This window comes from Lonchura striata, chromosome 2 (genome assembly GCF_046129695.1).
Source record: "Lonchura striata isolate bLonStr1 chromosome 2, bLonStr1.mat, whole genome shotgun sequence".
NCBI classification, from domain to species: domain Eukaryota; kingdom Metazoa; phylum Chordata; class Aves; order Passeriformes; family Estrildidae; genus Lonchura; species Lonchura striata.
In genome coordinates, this window is record NC_134604.1 from 65,780,885 (window position 1) to 65,794,527 (window position 13,643).

Sequence of the window (13,643 nt, forward strand, 5' to 3'; positions counted from 1 at the left end):
GAAATACTCAATGTGGACATGCTCATTTTTTAGGAACTTGCACCTGAAAAACAACAGTCTTTATAGTAAAGTGACTCTGCACCTCATTGTCCATAGGGGAAGACTTAAGTGCCTTAGAACAAGATCCACAAAAACTAAGCTAGGTGGTGAGTGTACTGTGGACACAATTGTACATAGAATTCTGACTCTTTTTGATATTCAGGTATTTTAATACTATTACTCCTTTGAGCAAAGTTTTTTCTGAAGGTTTTAGGTTCCCATTTCCCTTTCAAAAACTAAGGGAAAATGTGTAGCCAGAAGACTTCTGTCTGCTCTGTTCTTTAGTGATTAAAAAACTCCTCCAGGATGATGAAGACAAGGCAACAATTCTTTTTTCTCCTTTGGGGAATCTCCTGTCTCCTGAGAACCTACATGTGGACTTCTCTAGGGGAAAAGAAAAGAAAGGAAGTGCTTCATCCCCTTCTTCTTTTGAGCCTCTTACATTTTTTGTAGATGGAAGGCTTGGTTTGCCTTCAGAGAGATTAAACAGGCGCCTCTATTCTGATTAAAGGTCTATCAAAGAGAGCAGGGCACCCTGGGCTTAAGTCCCTGCTCTACTGATTGTCTCTGGATTTATGGATATAAAACACATAAATTGTCCATAATACAGACACACAAAGCCATCTTTTGTCCCTCCCAAATGACTGCCATAACCACGAGGTTACAGACTAATTCCCTCTCTCTGATCTAATGCATTTTTAATTCTTTCAGAGTGGAGCAGCTCCAACAGAAGGGACAGACTGTGTTTTCTTCCTTTCTGTGTCCCCCTGGACCATAGGCTGTTTACCTGAAAAGCAGAAGAGGGCTGAAGTCTTTGTTGCACAAAGGGGAGCAAACCAGATCCTTCATCTCAAGAAGGATCTCACCACTTAAATTTTTACATTAAAGCGAAGGGTAACAAGTCTATGAGGAGAAAGCATCACGTATGGCTGAATTTTTTGTGTGGAGGTTGACTTAGCAAACATGCTGCAAGACCTGATGGGCTCAGGCGTTGAGTGACTCAGATGAAACCCAAGATGCCTTTGGCCAAACACACGTTCTGAGAAATTTCAGCCTAAAAAACTGTAGCATCTATGGAAGTTAGTCACCTCGAAAATCAGCTGCAACTAAGGGAGAGGTATGAATAAGCATGGCTGCTGCTTTGAATACCTAAATTCCACATCAATCCCACCTTCAGCACGCAATCCGTGTCGCGGGGGTTTAAGGACTCGGTGGATTTTCAGTACTTCGCGCCCAGGCAAACCTCCTGGAAATACTAACATACACATTCGCTAAAATTACTTCCCAAGGCATTTTTGGGACTCGGACCAGATGCCCCCCTCGCCAGGCACAGCTCTGCCCCGGGCACAGGCAGCTCCGGATCAGAGCCGCCTCCCCGGCCGGGGCTGCCCGGGGCGGCGGGCGGCGCCGGGCGGGCAGCGACCCGCGGTGCGGCCGGGATGTGGCCCGGGGAGAGCCCACCCGGGGATGGTGCCCGACGGTCCCGGCAGGGCTCGGCTGGCAGCGGCTCCGGCGGCGGCATTCCCGCAGCGCCGATGGAAGAGCGAGCCCGCAACGGGAGGGAGAGAGGGGGAGACAGCGGCGGCGGCGCCGCCCTCTGGAGAGCGCCTGGGAGAGGCTGGTGTGAAGAGCCGCATTTCAATGAGGGCCGGGCTAATGCAAATCACTGCAACCGGCAGCAGCAGAAGAAAGGCGAAGCAGCTGCAGCCCGGGCTCCCCGGCAGCGCGCTACAGCCAGGGGAGGCGTAACAAAGGCAGCAAAGCCGCTCTCTGCGGCAGCTCCTGCGCCTACAGCCGGGTGGTCGCGGGGGGAGGGCGGGAGCCGCCGCTCTTTGGCCGCTTCCCATTCCGAGCCGCCGCCTTCCCTCCGCGCCCGGCCGGCAGGTCTGACTGAGGAGGTGCCCGCCAGGCTGCGGAGAGCAGGTAAGCGCCGGGGCCGGGGCCGTGCCTGCCCTGCCCTGCCCTGTCCTGCGCGGGGGCTGCGGCGTGCGGGGCCGCCGGGCGCGGCGCGGAGCGCTGCACCTGTGCCATTGTGTGGGGCGGCGGCCGCCGCCGGCCGCTGCGGGCGGCTCCGCGGCCGCGGAGCGAGGCCCGGGCGCGGGAGCGCGGTCCGGCCCCGGGAGCGGGCGCGGCGCTGCCCCGCGGGTCGCGCCCCGCAGCCCGCGGGGGCTGAGGTGCCGAGGTGCCTGGTGCCACCTCCGGAGCAATGGGCGTGTTTCACACACGGTTCCCCTACGCCAGCAGAATAAACCCCGTCTTTTCGTGAGCCCGCTGCCGCATGTATCCGTGTTACCCCACCAAACCCGCCGCCCTCCCCCGGTGGCTAGTGGTCATCCTGCTGCTTAGTCGCCGTATGATCTGCGCTGGGTCCCAGTCACATCGCGGCGTGATGTGGGGTTTTTTTTAATCAGCATGCGTGTTTTTTCTTTTTCCCCCCCCCCCCCCATGGAAATGCTCACCCACACCTGTATTATAAATAATTCTTTAACAGATGTTAGGGTGTGAAGTGTTGGCATGGTGGTTTTTCAGGGGCGTGTCTGTTAGTTTTCCGTATCTGCCTGTATAAGACTATATATTTATACACAAGCGGAAACATCAGCTCAAATTGTTTAGGATTTCTTTGTCTGCTCTGACCTTGTGGTTTAGACACGTTTTTCTTTACATACCAGGACTGTGGAACTAAAGGGGAGCTCTATTTTGGTTTTAAGGACATAGTGGGGAATTACAGATATTATTGATAAAAGCTAAACGTGTGGAAGAAAGGACAGTGACTCGCACTTCTTTTTTGCCCCTCATCCAAAATTAATAAAGCTGAAAGAATATATCTTTGTCTAAACTTTTTTTTTTTTTTTTGGAGGGTGTATTAGAGATGATTTAAGCAAAGATAACAGCAGACCTAAGAAAAATACATTTTTCTTGGCACGGGATTTGCTTCAGAGATACAGTTTCTGAATCGTGCATTCCAGGATTGTTTAAATCTGAATAACAGGTTCTCAGTGGAATTGGATGTGAATGAATATAACTGATAATTTTTTTAAACATGGAAGCTGTAGTGGTGTGTTCTCAATCCTAAAATGTGGCCACTAAGCTGTATTTTGCATCTAACCTATAGAGTGAAATGCTACAGTAAATGTTCTTGTTAATTTCACTGAAATAGGATGTAGTGTGCATGGGAAAGCAGAGATTAGTCTTTTTTTATATATAAGAAAACACATATACTGTACTATGTGTAAGTACTTCTGGAGGATTTTCAAGTATAAATCCTGCATTTATACATAAGCATATGATCCTGTATTGGTGTAACAAAGTCAGTTGTGAGCTGTAACCAAAGTAGGGTAAATAATTCCCACTAGGGCCCCACATTTGCCTTAGGTGCTTGTGCTAGTCTAGCACATGGACTGTTCTGAGAAGTTGCTGAGTACATCACCTACAGCTTTGCAGCATCAGTGTCCAGCTGTATAATCATTAGTTTAACACAAACTTCTGCAAGTCAAAGAGCATTTGTAAGTTTTTCTCTATTTCCTCCCACTGTTCTGCAGCTGGCTTGAATACATTTTTTTTTTAATGGTCACATCATTATGAGTGGTTGAAACAAAGCTAGTGCTTGCTGGTTTTTGTCTTTTTATTGGAAATCAATGAGACAGGCCACTTCTAAATTAGGCCTATGTATCTGTGCTATAAATACACTTTCAGTGCTTTATTATTCTGCAGACAACTGCAAATCTGTGTGGCTCCTAAATGAAAATGAATATGTTTTGAACCTAATGATCTTTTGATTATTCTATTTTTTTTTTATTTTGTGTCTTCTGCTTGTGAAGATTAGTGTTCACTTTCTATTATTTAATATTGTGTTGGTTGTCAACAAGTAGCAGGAATATTTGTCTCCTTGATTTTATTTCAGAATATGTGAACTGTTTATGTACACTATTGAACAACTGGGATTGTTTTGGTCAGGGCTGATGGGTGTTTCTCACAGTCAAACATGGGAGACACCAATTGCTTATTTCCTCAATGGCACTGGTTTTATCACTCCTTTCGTGATGGCAAAAGAAGCTGTTTGCCTTAATCAATTTGAATATTAGGCTTAGGATATTAATAATATATCTTGGAAGACATAGAGCCCTGAAGTAGCTTGATCATTGAAAAAGACTGTCTCCTAATATATTTTTTCTTTAAATTTGTGCCATTTGAGCCCTTCTGTTGGTTTAGAGTGTGTAAAACATTTGTGCAAGGACAACTGAAATAATTTATTGCAAAGCTTAGGCTGTGAGGAAACCAATGGTTGGAATATGCAGGTAGTTTTTAACATTGGGATTGACCCACTATGTGTGATACCTGATTCTCATTGCCAACCTGCCACATCTGTTCCTCTGAGAATTTCTTAATTGCTTAGTTGTTGGCAACTGGCAGCCTTTCTGAAACAACACCTCTTGAGATCACAGCTGAAGCCAAGAGTTTACTGGGAACAAACAGTTAAGAAGGTAGATGAGACTCAAATAGCGCCTGAATATAACATGAGAAAAAGTAGAAAGCTGATGCATTTATTCCTTTTTTCCATTAGGTCAACTTAGTCACCTCATTTCCCGAGATACTGAATTTGAACAAACACTTCTCAGTGTTTGCTTATCCTTCATATTTGGGTTCATGTGTGACATTATTAGGATGTCTAACTTAAATGTAGCTCTTAAGGCATGGCAAGACACTTATGTGAAAAATGACCATGTGAATGTAGCATGGTTTTATTCAAACTTTTTTCTCAACCTAGGAAGTAGTCCTCTGTAAGAGCAATGTATAGAACACATAAATTGAGCTCCCTTAAAACTTCTATGTCTCTTAAGCTTTTTCTCTCCTCTTGTGCATTGCTTAGGTTGAACTTCAAGATGTCCCTTGGGAGAGATATGGAGCTGGAGCATTTTGATGAGCGCGATAAAGCGCAGCGATATGGCAGAGGGTCCCGGGTGAATGGTTTACCCAGCCCTACCCACAGTGCCCACTGCAGCTTTTACCGAACCCGTACTCTACAGACCCTGAGCTCTGAGAAGAAAGCCAAGAAAGTTCGTTTCTACCGTAATGGAGACCGGTATTTCAAAGGGATTGTATATGCCATCTCCCCTGACCGGTTTAGGTCCTTCGAAGCTCTCCTGGCTGACCTGACCCGAACTCTGTCCGACAATGTGAACCTGCCCCAGGGAGTGAGAACAATCTACACAATTGATGGCTCCAAGAAGATTTCCTCCTTGGACCAGCTAGTAGAAGGTGAGCAGTAAGTAAGATTTGGAGGTATAAAGTTAAGTTTGAATCAATCTTTGTCTAATCTTTTTAAGTCTTTCAAAAGAGGAAATGGTATTCTTATTGATAAAAGAAGGATTTCCAATGGTCTGACTAGAATTGTGGATATCTTAAATGACACCTTGAAATATTGTTGCCTTGCTACTTATTTCCTTGTTGAACGTGTCTAAACTTTTCCTTTCAACATAGTGTTGATAGTCCTAGATCCTGAAGATTGCATCTAATCCTTCTTTTCATAAAGATGCAAGGTCAAACCAATAAGAGTTTAGTCTGTTGAACTTCAAAAGTTCAGTGGTGCTAATGAAACCTATGTGAAATCCAGTTCAGATGTTTTTGTTTTTTCAAGACTCTGAAGCCTAGTGAAGAGCTCTCTCTACAGGTAAATATATCTTAAGTAAAATACTAGGCTCTCATTGCATGACATAAATGTTAGCAACCTGTTAAAAGAGTAATATTGTAGCCATGATTCAGCTGGGGTAGATTGTAAACTTTTTTCCTCTGTAGTTTATCACTTTTCCCCAGTCATAGGAATGGTAGGGTTGAAAATGACCTCTTACGTCGAGTCCAACCATTAACCGAGAACTGCTAAGGCCACCACTAAATCATGTCCCTAAGTGTCATATCTGCACATCTTAAAAGCCTACAGTGATGACCTGTTCCAGTGCTTGACAGCCCTTTCCATGAAGAAATTTTTCCTAATACCCAATCTAATCCTGCTCTGGCGCTACTTGAGGCCTTTCCTCTTGTCTTATTGCTTGTTACTTTTGAGGAAAGGACCAATACCCTCCTTTCAGGTAGCTGTAGAGATCTTAGGTTGTCTGTTAAATAAGGCTTGTGTACCTGCAGGATAAACCATCACCAGTGATTTGATCAGAATTGACAATTCTTGGTCACTGTCAAATGTCAGACATGCCAGTCATTAATTTGCTGATTGAGAACAAATTTATCACTCCATCAGTGATAGTTCTATTGCCAAAAGAAGCTGTCATCATTAATCAATCTGAATATTAAACTTAAAAAATTAATAGTACTTTTCACAAGTTTTACAGATAGCTAAAGTAGCTTTTCCAACATGAAGTGCTTCTGGACTGCAGTGGGTTTTTAGTGTAAAACGGAATGTACAGTGTATGAAGCATTGACTATCACATGGCCATAAATGAGTGTTTCTTACCTGTGAAGTTTAAATGCAGATGCTTGATTGTGTTCCAAGAAAATAAAGGTAGAACAATTAATTTATTTTTGCTTCCATCCTACCCTTGGCCCCAGTATGCCATGGACAAACCTGTAAAGAATGGATAGATAGCCACCAGACAGCCAATTTAGAGTTGCAACAGAGATTGTAACTTCTATGTGATTTTAATTTTTAGTACCAGGTGAGAGAACTTGCAGTAACAGGATGTAATGAGAGGATCAGAAGAAGGCTAATATGGAGAGAGAAGAATAAAAGGGTAATGCCAAATGTGGCTCCTGAAAAAGGAGCACAGCTTTGCATAGCAGGTGTACAGCCACTATTGGGTTGTCTCCTGTTTGTGTCATAGCAGAGGAGAGCTTTTTAAGTATTGAGAAATTGATATTCTTGATAATCTTCGTTGTGTAAAAAGGAAAGTAGGGGATAACATGAAGATGCCCCAGAAAGAAAAGTGAAGGAGTGAGATTGTCTAAGTAACATGTTTGGAGGTAACAGTAACAGAGGTGTAGAGAAATTATAGGAAACTGGTCTTAGGAGCAATGTTATCAATTTCAGGACACAGTTGAAACTATATTTGTCAGGACAGTATTTAATTGCCAGAGAAAATCAATTTCTGTGAGGAAAGACCAATATTAATCAACGTCTCTTTAAAAGCAGTCTTTGTGCATTTGCTTATTTGATTGGTATGCTCAACAAGAAGCAAGATTCATTGATGTTAATGTTGATTTGCACAGTCCTTTTGCAGCCAGTCAGAACCAGTTTTGAAAATAAAGAACTGAATTAAAAAATAAATCCAGCAACCTGTAAGATTGGTTTATTTTGGCATCCTAGTGAAGAATAATACCAGCTATTAATCAGTCAGTCAAAATGAATGACAGTGCAAGAGCCTAGGTTTATTTTAAAGAAAGCATTTGGGATTTTTTTAATCCTTTGGGACTTTTTTCCTTACCCTTTCAATGAATACATCTTCCCTTCCTGATAGCATTCAAGGAGGACAGTCTTGTTTTCTTGTCCCGTTAGGACTGCAGGATTTACAGAAGTCAGTCTTTTTGTGGAAAAAGAGAGCTACATCCTCATTCTATCTAAAAAGGGGTTTCTGTTTATTTGTATAAAACTGCAGGGTGGGTTGTTTCACTCACAGAACTTTGCAGTGGAGCATGAGTTCATATATTATTAGCTCAATTATGGTTTTTGCATAAACTCCTTCCACTCTTTACTATACAAATTTATTAGAGTTTGGCTCGTCTGGTACAGCATTAATTAGCTTGAAGCTGTGCTTTGTGTTTAAATAGCTGGAAAATCACTTGATTTTTGCCTCTTGCCAAATGACATTTGTGCTCCATCTACTGAAATCTGAAGCATTGCTTTCTTCACAGTGAGACTATTCCCTTCCTGTGTGAATTCACTAATTAATTTATTGAGACTGTTATGAATTTATGTGATTGCGGGTACATTGATTTGGTGATTTCAATGTAAAGCAAATGTATAAAGCCTTAATTTTTAGAATTGGTTTTGGTCTTTATGCCTGTGAGGAAGTTCCTGTACTCTTACCTTCACATATGATACATAAAGACAGAGAGGCTCTTGAGGGAAATGAGGCAGCAGCCACTGTCTTTCATCCTGGAGCTAAATACACGGAACTGCATGAAAGATAGTCCCAAAGGAAAAAGATTGTAAAAGAGCTGTTTTGCTTCAGTTATATATAGTTTTATTCTGCATACAGCTCAAAGTTGGCATGGCTGTGTGCTGGTGATGTAGATTATTTTGAGATGCATGGACACATTTTCTCTTTATTTGAAAGTAATGACATCCCTGGGTGTGGGGTTTTGTGGGTTTTTGGTTTGATTTATTTTGGTTTTTCCTCCCCCCACCCACCTCTCATCTTTTTGTTTAGATTTTTTTTTTTTTTTTGGTTAAAACTTTTGCACATGAGATTTGTTGGAATTTGATAACAAGGGGTATGTACTGTTGTAAAAAGTTTCATATGGTCTGTAACTTCTGTCACCCTACATGAAGGGAATAATGAAATGGATTAAAGTTCCTCCTTTTTGTCAGCCCTGATGTTAGAACCCTCTTACATTTAAAGAATGGATTCTGAGTGTGACATGACTTTATTTCCTAGGCATGACATGCAATCAAAGCATGTAAAAACAATAAAGATGAAGTTACTCTTGAAGGCTAATTTTTTTAGCTATAAAGGAAGTTTCAGGAAAGGACTTTGCTTCTCCAAAACTGTATCATCCTTAAATCTGAAGCTGGAGAGGTCTTACCCCAAAATAAACAATGCAAGGTGACTCTGAAACAAAGAATATTTACAGTTTTTACTCTTGGAGACCTGCTTTGTGGAACAAAGACCACAGAATCAATCTGTAGCCAGAACTTCATCCCTTTCTCATTAATTTTTATTATAATATTACCTCAAAGTCTTGGGTATGAATCAGAATTGATTGTTTTAGGTTTCTATGATACCTACCACAAAGTTTACCCTGCAGCTGAGAGCTGGCAGTCAAAGACCAGCTGAAAGCCCCAGACCACAAGGCTGAGAGCATACTGGGGAAACAATTTTGTCACATGTCAATAGTGGGTGCACTGCCAAATTATTCTAAAGACTTCTGTCTTTGTCTTCAGGTTTTGTGTAGGCATAATGGCAAAAACAGTTTTAAGGAATAATCTGGAAAAGAAAAATTAATGCCTCTCGGGGATTACCTCAGTGCTGCAAACCTTGTTGAAGGAACAGTTTGAAAGGATGCAGATATGCCAGCTTTAAAATCCAGTAATAGCTGTAGCCAGCTAATAACTCTTGGGAGATGTGAACCTCGCTGCAGGGCAGAGGAAATGCTGGGTCACATGAGGACTTGGGAAGGCGCTCGTGATGGAGGCAGGCAGTTTGTGCTCAGAGCAGCAGAGAGGCTGCCTGCCAGTGCAGGGTTCAAAAGGCAGTGTATCCTTGGTGAAGTCATGGGCTGCAAGTGTTCCTGACTTGTTTTGTATACAGGTCTTGCTGCTCTTACGGTCACCTCATTTCTTGTATCTCAGCGTCTCCCTCTCCTTCCCATTATTCCTGCTGCCTTCTTGACTCTGCCCGCCACTCGGGTGTTGTTGGTGAGGAGCCCAGCCAGGCCAGACTGTAGGAATTGATTGATTTGGTCTCTGATGCTCTCTAGAGCTAATGGCTTCCTCTAGCTCATGCCTACCTAAGCAGCTGGGAGCTGATGGGCTAGAAAGATTCATATGCATCTGTAATGTGCTATCAAAATAATAATAGTGAAGTATCTGTTTAAATGTTTGTAGAGCTGAATCTATGTGGACATTTGTTTGTAGGATTAAATTTACACTGGATATTTACCATGGACTTGATCCAGGGCTATCAAATTTAGGGAAACTTGGACTGAATCCTGTGGCAGAAATGGCTGCAATCCTTATATTGTTTAATAAACAAACAGCTGAATGATCCTGTTGCATAAAATAGTAGAGGGTTGTTCTGGCACTGTTTATTTGATTATTTTGTTCATCCATTAGGCTGTTGATCATCTTTGTGTCTTGCTTAACAGCTTTTTGGAAGTCCATGTGGTTTCTTATTCAAGGTGCTTTACATTATTTTTGGTGGACTTTTTTAAAAAGTGTGTACAGTGTCTATCTTACTTGTAACAAGACTGCAGAAATTTGAGGGGGAAGAGGAAGCATTTTTATTTGGCTTTTGATGAGGAAAAAAATAACTTTTTAGTCTGAACTGAGAAGGAAGTTAGTTTGTGAAAGAAGTCCTTTCCAAGGTCAGAGGAGATCTGATTTAAAGTTTCTGGTGCATGTGATTGCAAGGTGAACATGTGTAGGTCAGATTTATTTCCTGAAGATGCTCCATCTCTTCTGCACTGTTGCATTTTTTTCAGACCCTGCAGGAAGACAAGGCAGCAGCAATGTAGTTAAAGTAGGTTATTGTTCTATTAACTAACACATTTGGGAACTATCAAGTATCAGTAATTTATCTGATTCAGGTCATCTTCCTTTTGCAATCTGCTCTGTGTAGTGAGGCACAGTCAGAATTGTTGGTCCTTTCTCCAGAGAGATAGAGATTCTGCCTTTTGTATGTATAAAACCAAAGGGTAGAAGTGAAGAAAGGCAGGTATGCTTAGGCATGGAGTGGTGGGGGTGCTAGTCACTTCCCCATCCTCTTAACATATTTCTTGCCCTATCTGTTGGGGAAATGGACCCCAGTAAATCACTGCTAATTAACAAATTTACTTTACACTCCTGCTACATATTGTACTCCAAGGAATCAACACTATTTTCCATAAATGGGTAAATCCTGACCTCCACAAAGAGGGGTTGTTGTTCCTTCTCTGCTTGTGTGATTCAAACCAGGTTCTCTTTTCCTTCCCCAGGGTTTCCACCTAGGATCAACTGGCTTCCTCATGAAGCCATTTTAGGCCAAATCACCTTAATCGCAGAAAAGCAACACAAAAAATGGCTTTTAAGGCCATTCTTATAGGGAGAATATCAGCAAACTCAAGAAAACCAACTTACTGCTAATAACAATGTGGAAAACAGGAAGACACTTGCATCAGGAAAGCTCCAGTACTTACATGCAGTGATTCAGTGTCTCCTTAGCAACCACTTTGTACACATAGATACTATTTTAAAAAATATTTAATAAGTGAAGCAAGTCTTGAAATGCTGTCATGACCTATAAGAACTATCCTCCAGTGTTGCATGTCTCTGATAGGTCAGCTGCATTGAATTTTGACAGATGTGCAACTGCAGGTAGTAGTTTTTTTTCACTCTTTTTTGTCCTTTATTTTTTTTTAAAGCATAAACAATGCTTTGGAATCTGCCCTTCTACATTATGATTAATTTCTCAATGCTAAGATTGAGATTGTTTCACATGAATTGCCATTGTTCCACATGCCATTTCCTGAACTGCTGAGCATTTATACAAATTAAATTGTTGGGTTACTGGTTTGAAACTGACCACCAAGTGCTGTGCATTTTTTTGAAAGGTTCCAGTGGGGTGTGTTTCATTTCCACTGTTGCAGTGAAGAGGCTCTCAGGAAAGGGATACTTTGTAAGGTGTAGTGATCACTTTTTCCCCTAGATTCTGGATCCCCCAAAGCCAACTGGGCGTTCCCCTTTTCTTTTTCTAATGGCTATTGATACTGTAATCAAGAGTCAAAATTCCATTAGTGATGGCCGACTGCACTGTGAAACACTTGCTCCCCTCTCCTGGGGAGCTGCAATCAAATTGACACTTTTAAATAGCCTCTGTTGTCCGTGCTCTTTGCATAATCCACTTTCTTCAAAGAATCCTTCTCAACACTTGTTCTGTTAGGAATCTAGTATCTGGAGGTTGTTACTTTCTTCTTCCAGCTGCCAATTACTCAAAGCTGATGATGAGGAAGCAATAGCTAAAGCAGGAGATGGATTTATTGGACTTTTAAGTCATGCCCCTTGTGAAACTTTTTACAGTCTTCTCTCCTGGAGGCACTGGTGAAAAATAAGGGAATGAAAAATCTAAGTTAAGGTATTTTGTCCTTTTATTTGAGATAAATAAACTCTGCATACAAATGCCAGAGGTGCTAAAAATTTTTATTCTTACAGGCCTGACCCTTAGGACCAGCATGCATGAAAATTGCAGTCCCTGGATAACATTGGAAATAGATTTAAATAACAACATTATGGCAGAAGTGTCTGTGTTTCTGTTAATATATGTAAAATAGTTCTTATTAAAGATAAGAATGCCTTGGATGCTCTACCTCTTTTCTGTATTCTATATATATAATAGGTATTAATATAGGTATATAGTAGGTATTTTGTAGATAAATATTATAGATAAATATAAATAAATCAAGAGCCTCTTGGAAAAAATTATTTTGGTGTAAATATTTCAGTGATGTAATATGGTACTGTTGGAAATCAGGAAAGGGCAAAAATGCTTATGTTCAAACAATTCCAAACCTTCAGTGATTCTATTGGTCCTTTTTAAATGATCATTTATATAAATCTAGTTTTGTAATGAAGAGCTGATGTGCAGTTAAATGCTACAAGGAATCCATCTGACCTTTGCATGTAACTGATATTAAAAATCATGTGGAACACTGTCCTTTCAGGAAGGGGAACCAAAAGAGTTCTTAATAAACTAAAGTAGATTCCTGAGTACACTGTGTATCGACATTTATTTATGATCCTGCCCTTTGAGAAGTAGGTTTTAATTTGAAGACTTGATTTTAAATAAATGGTATTTTCTGCAACCTAAGTGAACAATTTCTCTAATAGGACTCAGCCTGAAAATCCAGATTTATATCCTCCCTCAAAAAAAAACAGAAAAAAAACCCCAAAAAACAAACAACCAAAAGAAGATATAACTGGTGGATTTTGGACCTTACAGCAAACACAAGTGTAGACAAGAATCAATTTTACTTAAAATTTTTTAAATTAGACTTCTGCAAATTATTTTATAGAGCAGGTATTTATTGTATGGAGAGCAGTCTTACTCATAGTAGGATTTCTTTTCTTTCCCTTAAAACTTGCTGATTTTGTGGATGTGGTCCTGTGGGTGCATTCTGACCTGGCAGTAACTGAGTAGCTAATACTAGAACAATTGGACAGGGACATGGATAAAATAGAACCTGTGCTGTTTGACCACTCATTACTGTAGCTGAGCCCTTCTACTCTGATTTTTCCATATACATATCTATCTATCTTGTATATATGCAGTGGATAAAAGGAAGAGCCTACCTTTATCCAAGCCTCAAGCCCCAGTGTTGCCTGCCTCCGTTTTTAAATGTGGTGACTCTTTATATCTATTCCTTGTGTGCTGTAATATCTCTGGAATTGGGTTGGGTGCCTTGAAACTTGTTCAGAAATTAATTTTTAATACTTTCTTTTAATGATTGAACTGCGAGTCCTTTTTCCTTAGGGGTAAGGGTCGCTAGGAATATCTTTGTTTTTTACATGTTTTTTGGCATAGGAGGTGCATCACTGAGTTTTGTTCTGGTTTTGTTACCCTGGACTAAATTTCTGAAATGAAGGCCTCTGTGCTATTAGCATACAGTGAACTCTTGAACCCAGAAGAGCTAAAACATCTCAGATGTCTCTGTGGTATTGTTCAGGATAGGATCTTGAATTATTTGTG

General features: G+C 41.1%; 1 protein-coding gene across 4 annotated transcripts in view; it reads left to right on the forward strand.

The window, feature by feature from the left end:
• Positions 1–1,689: 1,689 nt before the first annotated feature.
• DCLK1 (doublecortin like kinase 1) overlaps positions 1,690–13,643 on the forward strand; it is a 231,659-nt gene continuing 219,705 nt past the window's right edge. For 3 of the 4 annotated variants that reach the window (XM_021541917.2, XM_021541918.2, XM_021541919.2), the window contains exons 1-2: positions 1,690–1,962; positions 4,907–5,295. In XM_021541917.2, coding sequence (XP_021397592.1) covers positions 4,920–5,295 — 376 coding nt within the window. In that variant the 5' untranslated portion in view covers positions 1,690–1,962; positions 4,907–4,919. The remainder of the gene's footprint in view (positions 1,963–4,906; positions 5,296–13,643) is intronic. The other variant, XM_021541922.2, reaches the window with a different exon arrangement.